Raw genomic sequence first — 21,372 nt, 5'->3', positions numbered from 1 at the left:
GTTTCCTTTTGTTCTTGGATGGCTGAAACTTCACTGTATGGCAGATAGTCGCTGCCATCTGTTTGTACAACAAGGGTCCCTTCTGATGGTACTTAATATTGGGAGTTGGGGTTGTGCTTAGATGACTTATGTTCATCCTAGTCTCCTTCATGTGGATTGGGGCAACATCTCCTTTCCTGCTTTTGTGGTGTATTTTGTTTCCATCGCTGATTCTCATCTTCCAGACTCGTTAGTTCTCCGTTTTTGGGTGTTACTGTCTAGGATTAGCTAGTGCCCAGTGGTGTAAAGGTGTACGTCCCTCATGTTAGGCTGATAATATTAGAACAGTATTGAATCCATGCTATGACTAGTGCAAACACTGAGCTGAATAAAAAACAAAACTGTTTTCCATCATGGTATGATTATTGTTTCCTTCCCAGCAATTTGAAACTTGAGAGAGGATGTATGTTGTAAAATCATATAGATTCAGGTTCACTTAGAAACTTGTGGATAATTTTGCTTTACAATTTTTGTATTTCCTCCTTTTCCTAGTAAAACATGTTTTACTATTTAAAAGTTTCCCAGAATTATTTTAAATTTTTCTCGGTGCTACGTTATATAGGAAATTTTCTTTTCATGGCTTTAATCTGTAGCGATAGCTTCATGGTTATTATGAGGCTGTTAAAGTGGAGTAGGGATCTCTGGTATATTGGTAGAGGTTGATGGTGCACTAATTCTACTTTTGAGGATTATTTAGATAGGTTTATAGTTTCCAAACTAGGTAGAGTGTTAAAATATGAACTAAAGGTTCGAAAGAGTAGGTTTTGTTTCCATGTGTCACACTGAAAATATGGTGTTACCAATAAGCCATTTATAGGAGTATTGCAGAGCAAGATTCCTGCTGAGAGGCAGAGGTGTGCTGGGGTTGAAGACTCTCGTGGGCTGTGGAAACATGAAGGGCCTTGTGTGGAAGACATTGTGTATAATTGGCCCTGTTTGTTTGAGTAGCCATATTGTTTTCTGTGAAAACTATTAATTGCTATACATTAACTGGTTACATTCTCTATGCATATGGCAACTACTTAAATTCACCTCCTCTTCCTGGGCTCACGTGGTTGTGAAAGTATAAGAGGTGGGAGTTCCATTAAGTCTGTGCCTGGAAACGTTGTGTGTTGGTGGGTTTACCTCACTCCTGTGCAGTCCTCTTCTAGCCTTTCTCTGCTGTGTACCTTTATTGTTTTTCCATTGCTCACTCCTTGCGTTGTCCAGTTTTTGGGCTTGTGTATTTCTAGGTTTTTGTCCCACTCATCTGCCTTTTACTATTGACTTGGTGCTGTCCTAATCCAAGTTGGAGACATTCTCTGCCTGCTTCTTTGTCTCTACACAGAAATTACAAAACAGGAGTAGGTAGTGAGTGCGCTTTCACGTGTGAATAGATTGTGTACTCAAAGATGTTATATCAAAGCATTTATAACCCATTGGCTCTACCCTTTTATAGCTCTCTTCTTCCAGGGGCCAATATCTGATTACCTTTAGTCATGATTTGTTTCCCAGAGCCCCTTTTACTGCATATTGTTTGTGTCAATCCTAGGTGCAGATAACTGGCAGGCAATAGGTTAGCGGGTCTTGTTTGCTCTTTTGGTGTACTTGTTACCTAGCATTGAGGTTATTGTCACTTGATGACATGTAGGTAGATTTCATCACGATTCTCCACCTTTTTAAGGGTGCCTACTGAGTTTTGCTACTCAAGAATTGCTTCTATTGATTTTAGATACGGTACATGTAATATATACGACATCTTTTTGTGACTGTATTTGCTGGGAAAACCCATTGACCATTAGGTCTTGTTTAAAGTGAAGCAGGAATCGATAATACGTTAGTTGAGCTTAAGGTACCATTTATGCATTCACTAGCTAGATTATTGATTCATTTTATGAAAATTAAACTAGGTACTTGGTACACAAATACAAGTAGACAAGATTGAGACGTGATCTCTGTTTGGCTGCCACAGATGTACAGGCTATTGCACATTTTCAGATCCAGTTTTGCGCCTGGAGGAAATGTATGTGGTGAGGAATCTGCAGGTAGAGTATCCACTCGAAAGATTGATACCCAAGGGAAGTAACTCTTTTTCTCAACCAGAAGTGGTAAAGCCTTTAGGCGCTGTTGGCCCCCTGTCCAATTAGTATCCCCGTCACTGCAAATTCTTGATGACAGCTTGTCTGTTTTGAGGTATATGCCAGTAAAGTTTGTTATGCTATGATCTTAATAGTGAATGCTAATCCACTACTACAGCTGTCTCCATCGCAAAAAACGTTAAAGACCTGGAGATCCTTTACTGACCTCTATTGAATTGTATCCTAACAGGAAGATGGACTACTGGGTTACTGCTATTCTTGGCACTCTGCAATTCACCTGTTCTTTCACTGGAGTGTGACACTTATTGTGTGGGCATGGGCTTTGTTTTAAGAGTTTTTGGACCAGTATATTGAACCCCAGCAGCGGGTTCTCAATCGCACTGAAGTGCTCAGTTTGCAACCAGAGCTCGATAGCATTGAAGCAGTGAGCTAGGCATAGTATAACAATCCTGCCCCATTGTATTCCCTTCTTTTGCACATCCATCCCATTGACTGAATTGGGATTACAGAAGTTGTAGCATTGTAGTAAAGCATACACCTGAGATTTACAGAAAGCATTCAAACACTGCCAATTAGGATAATATTTGCCTTGTGACTAACTGTTGTTCGAAAACCTAATGTCCAAACACTGCAACACTCATTTGGAGCTGTTAGCACCTTATTTTTTGTGTCTGTCTTTATTTTTAGTGTCCCTTGTTTTTCGTAGAAGTTATAGCAATGAATACATATACAATTTGGGTGTACATTTACACTATCCTAATGTATTTGTTATTCCTGCCACAACCTAGAGAATGCCGTGATAGTTCTTATGCACTACCGTGATAGTCAAGTGCCAAATGGAAATAACATGATTATCCATTTGAAGCCCAATCATAGTGGTGGCCTCTGGACACCAGTGGCAGTGACAATGATTGCACAATATGTTTTATGTTTTAAGGCACATGTTATGAAATTAATCATCTTTAGGTGCCTTCTAGAGCACCCTCTTTACTACAAATACCACAAACCGCTTTGAAATGCACACATCCAATCTATACCAGGCATCTTACTCATTTTGTTTTTCATCTCTTTTCTGGCCCACAACTTCAGTTCTCAGCTATATCCACGTGGGTTTCAGCGTGATCATGAAATCCTTTTCCTGTTAACATCTTTTAAATGTAACCCACTTCTGCCATAGCTCTTACTGATGTGCCCCTTTCTTAAGCTACTCAGTGACATAACATTGTTGACACTGCAATCCTTTTAATTCGGGCATGATAGCATCCTGCTCCCTTTTCCATGATCCTGTCAATTACCATATTCCTCCTAGCTCCTCCCTGAAGCGCCTTGCTATGCCTACACCACTCCGTCTTCATTTCCTGAGTTTGATCCCAGGGCCACCTGTACTATTATTTGGAACTTGCACCACTCCCAAGATGACCAGTGTTTTATTGAATTGAAAGGGTAACCAAATCTCTGGGTATCCTGCCACCAGCCTTAAGTTCAAAGGTAGATTACCTTCAACTTCCAGACTGTGAAGCGAAAAGAGCCTGTTGTGACTAATTTTCACCCTCTTGCACCCTTATTGAACCATTGCCACCCTCCACCAGATAACTCTTGGGCAGTCTCTGTCAACCGCAGCAACTCTTGTTATGTGTGCCTGTCCTTAAGACTCCTTCTGTAAAGGGACCGTCACTAAATGCAGTGCTCCCCAGATCAAGTGGTAAAGTTGAGCTTCCGCACCCATGGGCAGTGGCAGCTTCGGATTTGAGCAGACCTTCATTTCACTGTGGATCTCTGGATCTCCTTCTCATTTGACATTGCTTCACATTACCTAATCTTCAGGTTAGAGCAGGACTACTGAACCTAGGGTCTACAAAAGCAATAGCAGTGTCATGGATATAGCTGTACAGATGATCCACCGTCCTGCAGCTAGCTTTCTCAACCTTATCTTTACTGATCAAACTGTTAATGTGTGGGAGAGGAGTCATCCAGAAGGATTTTGGTAGTATAGGCTTAAAAAATACTGAATGATCCTGACGGTGACAAAGGCCTGCTCTGACGGTGGGGGGGTCCTTGTCCGGATGTGGTCTGGCTGACGAGGGGTGTTACCCCGAAACCGGTCCCAGGACGCTTGTTTCCGGCCCAGAAGACCCGGCTTGGCAGTTCGGGGTGGACTGTTCCCATGAGGCACATGGTCAAGACTGATTTGCCTTTGGTTGGGTCTGAACTGGGGTGGCGAAGAGAGCTAAAGAACGATGATGGAGTCAACCCAGATCTGTGACAGGGGGTGAGTGTCTGAAAAGGTTCTGCGCTCCGTCCATCATTTCCTAGTGTTTGAGTTAAAAACACAGAGTCATTCTTGAGTGGCAGCAACTTAGAATGTTGATATTGCAGGAATTATATCTGTGTATCTAACTGCTCAGATTAAGCGGTTGCCTCTTGTACATGTTTAGAATTTTACATATTATTACTGTTTTAGAGCAACCAACTGTAGCCATCATTTTAAGTGTTGGGTCATGTCTTTGGAGTCTTTGGACTCAAGGGCATTTAGGCAATCCTTGTTACAAGTGCTTTGCTTCTCCATGTAATCAAAGGGACCAGGTATTACTGCAGCCTCACTGGATTACTAAGTCACTCCTATTTGGGCTTTGAGTTTCAGGGGTTACAACTGCCGAACAGTCATGGGGTACTCCTGTAGTGTAGCGTGGGATGTAACGCTTAGCTCAGTTGGGACATTTATCACACACCATAAATGCCTATTCGTTTATGAGTAGGAAAAAGATTAATTTACCTTAGGAAGATGTGCTATATAACTTCAGGAAGCCAAATAGTGCAATGAGTTCTCTACTAAATGTTTGTGGTTACTTTGTAGCTAAAACTATGCTTTGGGCTGTCTGAGCATCTATGACAGAAATCCAGCTTTAATGGCAAGATTTACTTTGTAGTCAAAGCGCAACTTCAGGGCACGGTTTTACAAGGCTCGGTCTCACTTGGTTCTGCAGATGGAACACAGTATTCTTGTCAGGCAGCATTGGTGGAACCATCCATGCTGTGGGTCGGTTGTGCTTTTTTCCTATCTTAATTTCGTTTTAGCTCGGGGTGTGTGCTCCTGATGAGCAGATGTGTTCTACAGCGCTGCAGAGTCCGCAGAAGCACCTGGCACTATCAGAACAGCCAGTGTAGAGTTCGGAATCGCGACATTGGTGTGAGGGACAAACTGAGGTTTATCGCTGTTCGTTACTGAGCACAGGTGCGTAGGTGGGTATGCATCTCTCTCTGACCCCCTCATCATAGGACGACTATTGAAGTGGGTGGTGAGGAGGTATGCAGGCCCTGATGGTCTCAGTGCTGCTTGTCAGGGAAACACAGGTGCATCAGCAGCTGTGGTGGAACAAAGGCATATAGGGCCTCTCATAGCAGATCTTAGTCAAGCTGAGCAGTGGTCACTATCCTCCAGCCTCTGTTGATTCCCTTTACTGACACTCAGAATCGCCAGACTCAGGCTCCCCAGAAGTTTCATTCTGGGGTAGGCAGTCTTTCTTCTTTCCCTTTTTTTTAGTTTCAAAGCAACACTGTTCTACCACTGCAGGAAAACCAACCAACGTTTTTACCTTCTCTTTCAGATCTATTTCGAGGGCTGGTTGAGCCTTGAGGGTGCTGCATATATTCAGTACCTGTATAGTTGGGCTCAAGCTACTCAAATACCAAATAGGCCCTATATGTTGTTGGGTAGCTTCATTACAAATCACTTTTCCATCCTGTGTTCTGTAGCATCCTGGACCCATGACCACTGTCACTTAGGTTGTGGATTGGGAACCGGGTGACCTCTTGCCGTGCAGATGCTCTTGTTCATTGCTGGCTTCTTAAGCAGTAAATATGAGTAACTTCTCTCCTAATCTAAGGTGTTCAGTTTTGGCCATACACTTCGTCCTAGTCATAGTTGAATTGTTGCTTCTCTCAGACCCCAGGCTGACCTGCTGGTTTAGTGCAGGGGCAATGAATACAAATGTTTCTGTTTTGTTAAAGTGGATGCAATTTCAAATCAGATGTAAGCACTCAGTGTTACAATGGTTTCTTTAGGGAGTCTGGGAAAAAAAGTGTCGGTGTAGGGAGTATCCGGTACAGGGGAGACAGCAGCTCTGGCCATCACTAAAGTCTGCGCGACACCCTTCGTAGACAGAAGAAGGACATCCCAACCATTGCTACCATGCATCTTGTGTACCCTTTCACTTCTTGTGTGCACCATCAATAGGGGATGGTGCGGGAAAGTCTGTACTCTTGGCTATATGTGAAAAGACCTGCATACACAAGTATTATTCAGCTGCACCAACAAACCTTTAGTCATGGGATGGTCTGAATTGTATTCACCCTTGTTTGCATGTGTCCTCTTACAGCCGCCCAAAATACACTACTATTCTGTTGGTTAATTACAGGAAAAGAGCATGAAGAACAACTGTTGGGGGACTCCGGATACTACCCTCCTGCACATAAAAGCATACTGGTTCTGTCGATCAGAGGAAATGAAAAGGTGGATACATTATGAATATTTCACCAGGGCCTTTGACCCCAAAGCCAGTATTTCCTGAGCATATTTAATAAAAAGGATCAAGGATGATATTGTTCACTTGCAGGTGTCGACAGACTAATTGATACCCTCCCTAAGTTATCTGGGTCTAGGGGTTTATTTTTGTAAACATATGGATTGATAGTTAACCCCTTAAGTGCTGCCTCGGTGCGTTGGCCGACGGCAGCACTACCTCCCCAGTGCTGCGCACGACCATTGGACGTCCATTCAGCACTAGTTCCAATGGACAGCGCAGCACTGGGGAGGGATGTTTAATAGCAGCTATGAGGTTAAAGATATGAGGACAAAACTGGTAATTGCATACAAAATAGTGCGCATGTAACAATGACCCAGTAGAAGATGACAAATGTGGCCACACACAGCTCATAACGGGAAGCACAGACGACAGAATAATGCTCAGTCCCCCAAGGCCACCCTTAGTTTCTTTCTGAGAACCTCATACCAGGTGAAAGTAAACCTTCCATGCTTTAGGGGGCTGTGGGAGTAACTCATGCTACATTTTAAAAAGGGGCACACCACTGGTTCATGGCTTGCTGCCACCCTCTCACTGTGGGGATTCGCTGCTCTGCAACAGCTTGCTTAGCAATGTTCACTCCCAAAAGTTTAATGGTGTTTTAGCATACACATTGTGGAAAAGGATTACTTTGGGCTATATGGGACTGGGCAAACCAGGACTCCTCCCTGGGAGTCTATAACCTCACCCTTAGAATCTTTAGATGACTGTACATACCTAGACCATGTGGAAAAGGCAGCACAGTCATTTAAGACACCTGAGGCATGTCCAGAACGTATTCTACCCCATTTTGAACAGTCAGTCTCTTGTATAATACACTCTTTGTACGTATTTGAATTGAGTTAAGTAGTATAGGGATGACATTGAAACCCTCCTTGGCAACTCACCTATCCTTTAATGTTCTCCCAGTCGCCCTCCTAAGCCAATCTAAGCACTCCGAAACAGTCCAGCATATTAATCATCAAAAGTTTTGTAGGTGATAGTTTGGATCTTTGCATTGTCTAGATTGACTTTCTATTGTTATGCTTGGAACATTTTAGAATGACCATATACATAACAATTTCCAGCCTTTGGAGCAAAGCCTGCAGTTAGTTTTTAAAACCTTTCTATATAAAATGTAGTCTTCAGACCAAGCAGAACTCTGGACCAAACAGAACTCTGCACCTCCTTTTTCTTCTGCATGTTGCTGTAAGCACAGACTTCGCCAGGTTTTTTTTGTTCACTAAATAAAATATGCACAATTCCGTTTTTAGATTTCTTTTTATTTCCATGCCTTATTCTCCTTTGCCTTACTTGTTTTGTTTTCGTCTCTCTGTTTCAACCCTTATTTCCTAGTCCTTCATCTCTTGCCTTGATTTCAGACATCTGGTTTCCAGTTTTTCTCACTTCTGCTTTTCTCTGCAAAGGCTAATGATTATCCTCTTAAAATAATGTACTCTTTTTCAGAAAGATTCTAATTCAGGACTACCTCTAAATGTCCCTCTTGTTTACTGTGTGATGACTCCAAGCTTCTTGAGTGAAAACATTGTTGATCTGTGACAATGCAAGATCCCTGAGAACTTCTACTAGTACCTGAAATTTTCCCACAATGCGTAGGTGCTGTCGCCTAAGGATGAACCCTATTGGATTCCTCTGCTGCAAAGTGATCAGCAGAAGTAGGCGGTTCAGGCTTGGGTGTAACAGAGTCAACTCTGAACTTTGAAGCTGCCCAGCTTGAGCATACCCCCTCCAGTGGAAGGCTAGAAATGAAGCTGTGAAGTCGCTGTGAGCCCTGAGGCAAACCCTCTTGTTTAGCAGCCAGGTCTCAGTTTTGTATAGAGTTCTCTGTCTCTATTTAGAAGCCTTGTGCGTGGATAGTGACGCATTCAATTTGGACTGCTGGCATGAAAACATTCAACATTGAGACTGTAAACGTCAACGCTGTCCATGTCATCATAGTCTTATGCCTTTTTGGTTTGGATTATTTTACCAACTGTCTTCGTTCAATCCAAAATCAAGCTGTTCACTTGGTCATGGCGGCTCCCCGATTCTGGGATCACGCCGTTCCTGAAAGTTCTGAATTGGTTTTCAGTTAAGGCCTAGATCACCTTTGAAGCACTGTGCTTTGTTCACCAGTATTTTTAGAACCGGTCTAAGATTCATTGGTAATTGCTTAATCAGATGCCTTTTATCGAGATCTAAGTTCCTCCCCAAAGACTCTTTTGCACATTCCCAAGGTTCACAAGGCCCAATTGGAAGGCCGTGCCTTTTCGGTCCTCTATAACTCAATTTGGAATATTCTGCCCTCCTAACTTAGAAACATTTCATAGTTGTGTTTTAAATTAGCTTGCTTAATCTCCACAACGGCCCCTCGCGGTGGGATGCCTGGCTTTCACCTTGTGGATACCCTGCCTGGGGTTATCTCACAGGGGAATACCAGGACGGGTTCCCTAAGCAAGTGCCGGGAAACCCACTGCGGGTAGCTGTGCGCTATATAAGCTCAAATACATTTACATTTACATTTACAAATTGCAGACCATGTTGGTATAACAATACTTCAGATAGTTTTCTTGTCCTTGTTACTGTTATGACTGAGTTTCAGTGGCAAAAGGCCTTTAGGCGATAGTGCGATGTCTAAGATAAAGTTAACTTAATATATCATAAATGGACCTCAGAATTGGTAATTAGTCACCTCTGGGATAATCAGGGACTAATGAAGAAGTTGATTGGGATAATGAAAAAAAGTGAAGGGTTGCTGTCCAAGAAACCTCCACTAGATAGTATCTCATCCTTTTCATAAATATATAGTCAGGTGCTGAGCAGGTTTCTATCCAACCTGAACTAGTCCTTCCATCTTTTTATTTGTGACCCTGTAGATTCTGGAAGGGTCACAAAGGGGACGATTAATAGCGATAGCCATCGGAGCCGGCCTTCAAAACATCCTGATTCACTGGCACACCACCCAAATTCCTACACTCACCGGTTGGCTGCAACAGCTTTGAATGGTACTGGGTATGGAGAAACTCACACTCACTCTGGCAGGTAGGGGGTCGGAGTTCCCTGAATTGTGGCGGCCTTTCTTGACCCTCCTGGTGTCAGAATTTCGGGAGCTATCATGCTCCAGATATCTTCGGCTACTACGTCTCCCGGACACACAGATTCCTTGTGACACTCCCACGAAGCGTCATACAGGACGGCGCTGATTAGGGTGTAACCTTCCCCCCTTTTTTCTTTGTTCTTCTTCCCTTCCGATTTTGTTTTTCGGTGGATGAGGATTGGGTGGAGCGGGTGGGGGGTTAATTGGGGACATTTCTATTTGTCTCTTCATGTTGGCTTTGTCGACCCGCTCCATGCTTCTTACATGTGGTAATGTCATACATTGCGACCTCGTGGTCTCCTTTGCATCTTGTTATGGGAGCTGAGGGTCTTTTTCCTTTTCTTTTTTTCTTGTAAAAATCAATAAAAAGCTTTAAACCATAAAGTTCTGGAAGTGGTGGCCATGTTTTCTCAAAATTGCCCAACAGAACGTTTTTAAATGGAACTTGTTATAAAGACACTTTTTTTGTCTACTTTATCCTTGACTTGGTTTTTCACATGATAATAACTTGTTGCTCATGTAGCACTAACTCACTTTAAGTCTCTTACAGCGCAAATGTCGCTATTACCACCACTTAATTGTAGATGTTGTACAATGTTTCTAAGCGGCGCTTTTAAGGCTGGGCACTTCCTGGAATCTTATAGTGAAGGTGATGAGCTAATTGGAGATGGTAAAGGACGGAAAGAAATAATTAAAATGATTACCAGCAAAGCATTGTCAACTTGCTTCTATTGATGAGTACACTCCTGTGGCTTACCACACTGAAAGTATCGTCTCTATATGCTGGTCTGCATCGAGGTGGATTTCACGCTATCAAAACCTGGGAATGAAAAACTTTTGGGAAATTTCCTAAATCTATTATTTTCACAGCTGAGTGCTGCAACCTTTACCATCTCTTCTGATTGTGGGCTCACATTATCAGTTCTTGAGGAAACAGGAGAGTGAGTTGCACAGCAATGGACCCAGTTTACAAACCTAATGCACGTGTTTGTGTGCACCAAAATGTGGGCTACATAATTAAGGTTAATTGAGATTTCTACCCACGGATCACATTTACACCTGTGTGCAGTTTAACGTCCAAGAAGGAGCTTAAGAGAGGTTTTATAGTTGAATTTCCAACCAGAAGTGTTTGAATTTTCCCAACCTAACACTCTTTTGACTGTTCAGAGATGTTTTCCACCATGGAATACTTTTCAAAAGCATTGGGGCTGAGGAAGATATATTTTTCCATGATAAACAATGCTTTACCCAAAGGGAAAACCATTCAGATAAATTATACTTTTCCACATGCCTCCCATTGTGAAACTCTACTAGAATATGCATAGTCGATCATGTATAGGCATTGAAATCCATAATTTGTGTGTGTAAATATATATATATATATATATAATATACTGATTCCGAGTGCCTCCAAAGGTGTAAATCAATGCAAATGAAAGGCATCGATTTTGTGAGTTGAACCCATTAAAGGCATGTAAAACACAGTTTATAGTGCTGAAAAATGTGTGCCCATGTTCAGTATTGTTTTGCTTTTTGTAGTCATTTACAAAAGAGTATTAGTTTTCTCAGATCAATATGTATCCAGGGAGAATGGTACTTGAGAGAAAGATTACTTCTAACCGACAGACCTTGCTAGTAATAATACTAATTGTAATCTTAATAATGAGGTTTTGTGAGTAATCTATATTTTCTGTTTTTCTGTTGATAGGCTGCTACAGAAGAGGAGAATAGTAATGGACCAGCAAATGGCATCCTCAATGTGCCAAGTCTTGGCTCTCCGATTCATGTGCGTTCAGAGGCCCTCCAGGCTGATAGAGATGTCCCACTGCTGCGGAAGCTACGCACAATCCACAGTTTTGAACTGGAGAAACGTCTAACACTCGAATCAAAGCCAGATACGGACAAGTTTTTGGAGAACTGGTACTATGCTCCTATTCCAAAACTATTTTTACACATTTTATTAACTATTTTGTATGTCTCCTAATTATCTTTAGCATCAATATATTCCAAACTGTGGTTAGTAGAAGAAGTAATATTGAATGTGTAAGCTCGGATTTGCATATAAATAGTTTGATTATTTATCAGCAAGCTCATTATTCTGGTTTTTACTCATCGTCCTAGTACATACTGTTAGATGTGTCCACACTTTCAATGACAGACAATGGTTGTCCAAAAAGAAGAGAGAATGTTCCATGCTCTTCCTTCAAAATCGAAACAAGCTGTCTTGAAATCTGCAACCTGTCCAGGATGATTAGAGTACTGAGAGTAAATAGGATCTGAAGCACTGGGATTAGTGTTGAGGAATCAAAACATTTTGTCCTTCTTTTAGTCCTTACTATTGGAGGACACACTTGAACCAGCATTGATGCTGCCAGAAGAAATGAATCATGAGTCTGGCAGTGCACATCACCTGTGCAGATGAAATTTCCCAGGAGATGAAAGATCAATAGAACGTGGCACAATATTCTCTTCCCTATGGAATTTCACAGCTGTCTTGGATATACACACCGTGTCCTAATTTGAACTCTAAACGGTCCAGAAAGATATGCCAATAAGGAGGACTGGTGACCAAAGAAACTAAATCACTCATCCTCTTGGGCAATGTCATAGCCACCATAAAAATATGTTTTGTACATTAGCATCTTTAAGAAAGCCCCCGGCAAAGGATCAAAAGGAGAAACCACAATACCTGAGAAAGCAATACTGTAGATTTCGCACTACATCACCGGGTGAGAAAGGAAAGATCTCAGGAGGAGTGTGGCAAGGAAATCTTTGAAGCCCCCTAGACCACTCTGCGACTCTCTGAATGATCACCAGTGGACTTGGGTAGTTCATGATAATTCACCACTGAATGCTTTTATGCTTCCACCAGCTCTGGATGTGGCCCTTCAGTGGTGTGTCTACGACTGGTTGAGAGGTGGAGGCCAGTCCATGGAGGAGCTACTATTTCAACAGGCCTACCATTTTAACTTCAAAACCAAAAGGTGTGTGTGTTCTCTTAAGGATGAATAGAGGTGGAGGTGGGAAGCTGAGAGGCGAAGTGAGTAATGCAATGATCCACTTGGCAGTTGAAGCCTATTGATGGTGGAGGCAGAACCTGGAAGTTCTATATATGGCAGTCCCAAGTAGTGCCTGCCTCTTGCTGCAGGACAGTATCCAAAGAATGAGGGTTAAGGGAAGGACTACATATGTAAACTCTGTAGGCAACGCACAGAAGTGGAATGCATCCCCTTTCTACCTTCCTACAGGAATTTGGTGCAGGATGCTAGAAGAACTGCATCCTCTGAGGAGAAGTTGTCTGGCACAGGGTTCTAACCTTCTGAGATAATGCCTTCAGCTCCTCTTGTGGCAGGCAAAGAATTAAGAGGAAGGGCCATGTTTAATCCATTTACAACTATTATATTTATTTTCCCTATACCGAAATAACATGAGGATCTCCCACATACGTGCACTACCCCGTAGGCGGCCAGCAGGTTGCTCCATTGGTAGTGCGAAAATGAGTGGGGACAGCTGGCAACCCTGGCAGGTACCCTGTTGGATACTAAGACGGTCTGATATTCCCAGACCAGTCTTCACCCTTGCAGTTGGGGACGTATATAGAGTACGTACTCAGCTTAAGAACTCTTGTCCAAACCTCATAGGGGCCGATTCCGATCTCGCTGGGAGTAGGCTCCGTCCGACTCGGTTCCGGAGGGCTTTCCGACCGACTCGGGCTCCGAGTGCTCGAGTACGATGCGAACAAGCGCTGACCGACACGGGTCGCTCGGAGCCCCATTGAAGTCAATGGGAGCCTGTTGTACGATGTGTACATAGGCTCCCATTTACGAAAAAGGTACGTTGTGCACAGGGGCGCCCCCTGTAGTGGGGATGCATCTGTGCCACCCGCACCGTACATGCATGTGTAGGGGGGATCCTTGGCTCCCCCGCTGTGATTGACTTGCACGACTATGGGTCTTGGGGGGGTCCGGCACAGAAAACACGCGTCCGGCTTGTACTTTTTCCGGTGGGATCACGTTCTGAGCCCTTCCGAGTGAGATCGGAATCGGCCCCATATCGGTGAGAGTCGAGAAGAGAATATACCACCCCAGAGTATCAAAGGCTTTTTCTATGTCCAGTGATACAGCCACTTGATTGTATGCATCAGGGGGAGGGGTGTTGTGCTTGAAACACAGTAATCGACATATGTTGAAAAACGTGCTACGACCCGGTATAAAACCATACTGGTCATCGGGACCAAACATGTGGATGACTGGAAGCAAGATTTACGCAAAAGCTTTACCCAAAATCTTGTTATCCAGGTTCAGAACCGAAAGGGGGCATAAGACCTAAATTCCAGAGGGCCACGGCCAGGCTAAGTAGTTCAGTGTTTTCGGGAGTTCGCCATGGTAGAGGTGTAAATCAGGCACACAGTTAACATCACCTCTTCCCCGCCCCACAAATCCCCGGGCTGAGTGGGTTTTGAAGGAGCACTGAGGTAGGACTATCTAGCAACTCCGCTTTGTTGGAGTTGGGTGCATACAAAGCCACCAGGGTACGGGTACCCATTCTAGATTTCCCTCCAGTATTACGTAACTCCCATTTGCGTCCACTAAAGGGGACCCCTTGTACAATCCTAATGAGAATACCCCTTGCATAAGCAGACACTGTGGTCCCATAAGTCTTCCTTCTCCATTTAGTACAAGTGCAGTGAGATGAGTCTCCTGGAGCACAGCAATGTGGGCACATCGACATCTGAGATATGCATAAATGAAGTAGCTTTTGGCCCGAGTGGCTATACCTAGCACATTCCATGTTATAATGTGGTATTGCGAAGCAATCAGGTGTCTGTCCAGGCATGGCCGCAGGCAGTACAGATGAGCTCAGGGATTGTGGGAAAATAGTGCACCTCTGGGAACTCAAGCACATTAAATGAACCGTCCTGGACCTGAATTGGGGCCACCAGCGGTGCTCATCAGTGCTACCCTGCAAAAAGAAACCAGACAATCCTACAGAGGGTAGAATCTGTTTTGACTCTTCTATCCCTCCCCCCAAAGTTCGGTGTGAAGAAAGCCATCTGTTCTGGCAGAACCAGCAGAAAAAACCCGGAGGACCTTCGAGTGGGGACAGTCCTTTGGGCTCCGAGGAAGAATGGAAAAGGAGGTTTTTGTCATTGGAGGTGAGGACACCTCTACTAGTCAAAAAAATGGGACGAGGATGGATGAGCAGGTAATGGTTGCTTTTAAAGTAAGGAATTCAGAGACAAAGTTACACCTTTAAAACAATTGCTCGCCAACATTACATTGTCATTTTTTATTATGTTTCTGTAGACCTTTCACGACCTTACACCCATCATTGCAAATCCGAAAAATATGTGTTCATTAGTAAACTCTGACTCACTCGCAACGCAGTCACATTTTTGACAGCCATGTCCAAAGTTCCAAGATACTATCCTGTTGGTAGTATCAACAAGTCAAGTGGATCTTGGAAGGGCATGTTCAGTTTTACCAAGCGTTTTAAATGTAAATATTAGTAAAATACAAATGTTGAACTAGTACACTGTCAAAATGTTGCAGTGTTGCATTAAAACACAAGAGGAATGTGACAGTGGGTCATGCTTTTATCCTAAGAGACTATTTCGAACCAGGAAGTAATCTATAATGATCAAAGGTTGTATCTTCAGTGTTTCATATATTCTGACAGTAGTTTTCTCTAATGAAAATCAAATGTATGTAATATGAGTATGTAATCAATCCTGGCCAAACTGAGCATTTCCTGCTGCTGCTTTTTCTACACAGTATTTTAGTGAGTTCAAGAGTCAGGAGTCTTATTTGATTGTGTTCTGATCTTAGACTTTGTGACAGAATAATGCCTTTGTGTAATCGCTGCTCTGTTTTCCTGATTTGTTTAGCCTGGAGAGGATTCACAAGGGTCTTGAGAAAGAAGCTGTTGCTGCTGCTTTTGTTGCTGCTGGCCCAGCTTTCCCTTCGCATCCACAGAAAACTGGGGCTCCTGTTTCTGCTCTCCCCGCAACTGACCACAATTGGCATTATGATGAGGAATATCCCCCAGAAGGATCCAAACCTGGCTCCGTTAGCTCTCCGGAGCATGCTGATGTTGTGGTTAGCAATGGATTTGTGGCGGTTAACTTGGGCTCTAGTCGACAAGAAGTTGATTCTAAGGAGTGGGTCGTCGTGGATAAGGAACATGACTTGAAGGATTTCAGAAGCAGTGGCATTCAAGGCCAAAAATTAACTGGAAGCCCGTCTGAGGAGGAGCCAGAGGTCTTGCAAGGGTTGGAAGAGTCTCCACAAGAGCAATGTAGACTGAACACGTGGACAAATAGTGGGCCGCATGTGAAGGACCAGTCTGGAGCCATTTTAGAAATTGGTGTTCGGTGTCAAGTTGTTTCTGAGCCCAGTACAGGCAGATTGGACCCCATAGCTGGAGCTGCTGGACAGCTACCTGCAACCACACCAACTAGTACAATGGAGGCACAAGCAGAAGGAGCCTTCACACCGGTAAGGCAGTTGTTATTAGTATATCCATGTATATTTTTGTGGGGAGCTTAGGATGCTTTGACAAACCTGGTAGCAAATGTAAGGCTAAAGATATCAAGCTGGGATTTTTTTAATGGATTGAGAATAACATTTTGAATGACTGTTCTAAACTGGATAAACAATAAAGGCAGGAGGTTGGCTTTTAAATGAAGTTTAATACACATTCTGAATTGAATATCTTGGAAGCTAAGTATGCAGTCATAAGATGTGGTAAGGTAAATCAGCAGCACATTCTTTCTTTGATTTATGCCATCCCTTTACTTTTGAGACTTTTCACTAAGGTGCAATGTGACTGGAAGCTGTATATGCAGCAGAATGATAAATAACTATATTTCACTCTGTCGAGGCAGGGCACCGAACTAGTGTATGCATGATAGATAAATCCTCTATACTGCTGATTGTTGATGTGTGAGGTCCTTGCCTCTATTCTTTTGTTGAAATGTGTAGTTATTTATTTCTGTGATGAATCATCCTTTATTTGTGGTGGTCTGCAATATGCTGTACTTGCTCAACTTCAAGTTGTTGAGTCTGTAATGGGCATTTTTCTTCTGCTCAGACTTATTGGATCAATCTTCATTGTGACTCCTGTTAGCTTCCACTTCCACATTGTGCATATACACCATGTTTTCTCAGTGTCAAAGCGCCATTTGCTTAAATAAGTACTTATCTGAGGAAACTGTAATAAATGAAATCCTTTTGTGGAGTGTTCATTGTTAACTTTCACATCATGTGCATGTGAAATGCCCCAAAAGGTGGGTTATCTGGTCTCTTTCCATTGCTATTAAAGTATGACTTTGGAAATTCATTTTTTCTCCACTATGGGCAGTTTTTAGCACGTTTTTAAAAATATTTTTCAGAGATGATGTTCAGGTTCCCAATCCTTCCATTGTGAACTTGTTTGCTCAACCATTTTCTGTTTTACATGTTATTCTTTGTGGGGTTTTTTCTTTACTCATTTTAATTGTTGGCCTTTTGTATGGTATGTTTTTTTCCTGCTTCTGATATCGCTTCTGAAATTGGATTTTACTATACTGATTCAACTTGAAATAATAATGTCATAATTAAAGAACCCTATGTGTTTTTACGTAATTCCTGCTCAGGAGTCAAAGACACTGTTCTTCCCGGTGAGATAGTTTGATTTCTAAGAAGTACAACTCACCTGTGCTAAAATTTAAAAAGTCATCTATTTCCCACCCTTTCTATGTTTCAGAAACCAGTGTACATGTGTTGCATTGAGGCTAGGGCTAGTTCTAAGGCAAGTATGATTAGGCAGTTCCCTGAGTTGTCTGTTGGTGGAAGGCATTAACAACCCTTGCTAGTTACTTCTGTGTCTGGAGATGCGGGGTTTCAAAATGACTCTTAGCATTGTTTTGAAAAAACCCTTAACGGCGATGATGGAGGCTTCTGATTGTGCATTCTAGTTTTAAGCTTAAATGATAGCTTTAATATATATTCTAAATTCAAGTCGCTCAACCAGTTGTCCTGGGGGGTTTTCACTTTAAGTGATGGGGACGTAATTTCAGACAAAGCTATGTCTGCTGTGGAATTGATGGTGAGCGCTCCGGTTCTGCTCCGTCCTTTATATCATATCATATTCCCCATCTTTCGAACACTCCTACAGTTAAGCAATTCTACTGAAGGGTTACGTGATGTATGCAAGGTTTATATCTCATGTATCGTATTTCTAATATATATATATATATATATATATATATATATATATATATATATTATCCGCTCCGTGTTGCACCAACAAAACACGAGTCACTCCAAAGTAGCGGGTGCTGTCTGCCGCGATGGTGCTCGCGGAGAAATATCCAAGCTCCCGAAAATCCTAAGAATACCCAGCCGGGTTCCAGGAAGAAAAAGCACTCACAGGCACGGCTCAGTTCGTTTCACAGGGCAGTTTATTAAAGACAGATGCGTTTCGGGAGAGCCCTCCCTTTCTCAATGTATTTCATCTGACAAGACGTGTGCAGCGCCATTATGAGTGTTTTCAAAACATTACAAAAACAAACAAAGGACTGATTCTTGTTTGGAGCACGGGGCGCCATCTTGAAATGTATAACTTTAACATATATTACACTTGATTACTAGTAAGTGTACCACATCCAAATACTGCCGTATATCGGCTACCTTGGTGTCTTAAAAGTAAAACCAAGTACTGTATAAATATAGTACATTGCATGGCTAAGACAGCAAAATGCAGTTGGGAATTACCCAACCTGCGACATAAACACAAAACTAAAATGTGATCAGGTCGGACATAATCTTGCCGTGGATCGGCAATTGCAGCCCCAGTGCTGACTGCCAAAACATTCGATGTGGTCAAAAACTAAAACAAGTCATCTAGTTCAGTCTCAGTGGTGATGAAAACATCCATCACACAACAGAAAACAACAAACAAAAACACTCAGAACAATTCCAGAAAGTATTGCACCAATAATCAAACTGTAAAGTCGAAGTTGGAAACTCAGTATTCAACTAAACAGAACTCATAGCACAATAATACACACAGCTAACCCAAATGAGAGGCCAGTTCCTCTCCCATATTTAAGCCTCCAGGTGCTTTAGTCTCCAGATCAATGATGAACCGGGACTCAAGTCTCCTGAGTGTGAGCAATCTATTGCCCCCTCTAGGATTCTCTTCGACTTGGTCCAAACAAAAATATCTGAGAAGGTTCCTATCGCTGTTATGTTTTAAGGAGAAATGCCGGGCCACGGGATACGTAAAGTCCTTATTCACAATGGCCCGCATGTGTTCTAATATTCTCAACTTAACAGGATTAATGGTACTCCCAACGTACCGTAACAGACAGGGACACATTAGGCAATAGACAACAAAGTCAGAATGACATGACATAAACTTTGTTATTTTCCTCCCATCCTTTTTACCCGGGACTTGGTATGTTAATGTCCTTTTACTTGAAGCACAGGCTTTACATTTTCCACAAGGGAAAAATGCTTTGGTATCTTTCAAGGTTCCTAATGGTTTCTTCATGGATGGTAGGTAGCTCTGAACTATTTGATCTCTAAGAGATCTGGCCTTTCTGAATGTGATACGTGGAGTGTTAGGAATATCAGGCCCTACGATCTGATCCGATTTTAAGATGTGCCAATGTTTGGACAGAACAGATCGCAGTTTGAACGAGTCAGCAGCATATGGTGTTATAATGCGAAATTTGCCTTCAGTATCTGGGCCTTTCTTCTTGGCAAAGAGACTAGCACGTGGTATGCTCCTAACCCTATTAAGGGTGTCTTGCAAAAGGTAAGAGCTGTAACCTCTTGTTAGAAATCGTTCCATGCATTCACCAGCTGCTTTCTCGAAGTAAGTGTTGTGGCTGTAATTGCGCTTTAACCGCAAAAACTCCCAGTATGGGATATTAATAATCAATTTACGAGGATGGCCGCTGGAAGCGTGTAAAACGCTATTGCCGGCCGTCGGCTTACGGTAAAGTTGGGTGCAAATGCGTCCCTCGCTGACACTATGCAATGTACTATATTTATACAGTACTTGGTTTTACTTTTAAGACACCAAGGTAGCCGATATACGGCAGTATTTGGATGTGGTACACTTACTAGTAATCAAGTGTAATATATGTTAAATTTATACATTTCAAGATGGCGCCCCGTGCTGCAAACAAGAATCAGTCTTTTGTTTGTTTTTGTAATGTTTTGAAAACACTCATAATGGCGCTGCGCACGTCTTGTCAGATGAAATACATTGAGAAAGGGAGGGCTCTCCCGAAACGCGTCTGTCTTTAATAAGCTGCCCTGTGAAACGAACTGAGCCGTGCCTGTGAGTGCTTTTTCTTCCTGGAACCCGGCTGGGTATTCTTAGGATTTTCGGGAGCTTGGAGATATATATATATATATATATATATATATATATATATATATATATATATATATATATATATATATATACTTGAAGATGAAGGATCTGTATATATATATAATTTTGTTAAATCAAATGTTGCATATTCCTTTTCCCTGATTAACTCATATTATCAGTCGCATGACACTTCTGCCTCTTGTTTCATTCTATACTGTCACCATTCTGGGGCATACGATCTAGATTTACTTTTTTTAATCTTTCAATAAGATCCTCTTGTTGGCATATTACCTTCAGTTAGGTTGATATTCAAGCTCTTAGTTGGCTATTGGGTTACCCTCCTTGTGAAAGAAAGATGGGGCACTTTGCTCCTTGAAACGCTTCAGGTAGCCTAGGTGCTGGGACGAGTGTTGTGCGAATAGCTTGGAGGCAAGCGAGTGGATGATCCGTAAAGGAATGATGCCCTGATGTTGCTTAGTAACGGGTTGGGTAGGAGAGCAGTGTTGGCATTGTATATAATGCTGGTACTGGGGTTTTATTCTGAATTAACAGGATGTGAAGAGAAAATGGGAGACTTGCCTCCAATAAAGAATGGTACGGGATGCTCGAATAAGTTAAGATAATCAATTAGAATCAACAGCTCAAGAAAGCACACATTAATTATCTAAACCAGACTTACTTGGCTTCTGTCAGAATAGTCAGGAAATGCCCAGGAGCCTCCGACCATTGACAGCAACGTTGGATGCCCTAGGCTAATTTTAATGCGAATGTGGAGTTATTCAACAGTTTTGGGTGCGGGTCCTTCTGAGTACACATTTGAGGGTGACTCCTGATTTCTGCTTGTTGGGTAAAAGGATCAGGACCAGTGAAAACATTTTTACGTTTATTAACTTGGCATTGATTTTCACAAGGTGAACGACTACAATGAGGTGGAAAGCTATGTCCGCTCCAGATGTGTAGGCATTGGTGTGAGTTGTGCACATCTGAAACAAATAGAAGATTACAGAAATTATGTCTCAGCAGAGGGTGATTGAAAGGTCTATACCGCATGGAGACTGGGAGGCCATTATGGTTAAACTGGATGCTAAATCTGATGAAAGTCCCACTTGAAGCCTGGATCATCAGCTCTGTCTTGAGACTTGGTTTAATATAAAAATACTTATGTTGCTGCAGATTGAAAAGATGGAATTGTTCTGAGGATTTAATACCCCTCTCAAGCCTGGATTTG

The 21,372-nt window shown here is 42.4% G+C and overlaps 1 protein-coding gene across 2 annotated transcripts in view; it reads left to right on the top strand.

Moving 5' to 3' along the window:
• TTBK2 (tau tubulin kinase 2) overlaps positions 1–21,372 on the top strand; it is a 646,589-nt gene that overhangs the window by 487,742 nt on the left and 137,475 nt on the right. For both annotated transcript variants that reach the window (XM_086937102.1, XM_086937100.1), the window contains exons 13-14: positions 11,482–11,693; positions 15,661–16,270. In XM_086937102.1, coding sequence (XP_086793228.1) covers positions 11,482–11,693; positions 15,661–16,270 — 822 coding nt within the window. The remainder of the gene's footprint in view (positions 1–11,481; positions 11,694–15,660; positions 16,271–21,372) is intronic.

This window comes from Lissotriton vulgaris, chromosome 9 (assembly GCF_964263255.1).
Source record: "Lissotriton vulgaris chromosome 9, aLisVul1.2, whole genome shotgun sequence".
Classification (NCBI taxonomy): Eukaryota; Metazoa; Chordata; class Amphibia; order Caudata; family Salamandridae; genus Lissotriton; species Lissotriton vulgaris.
The sequence above is the reverse complement of the archived record's forward strand: the minus strand, read 5'-3'. Positions and strand labels throughout refer to the sequence as shown.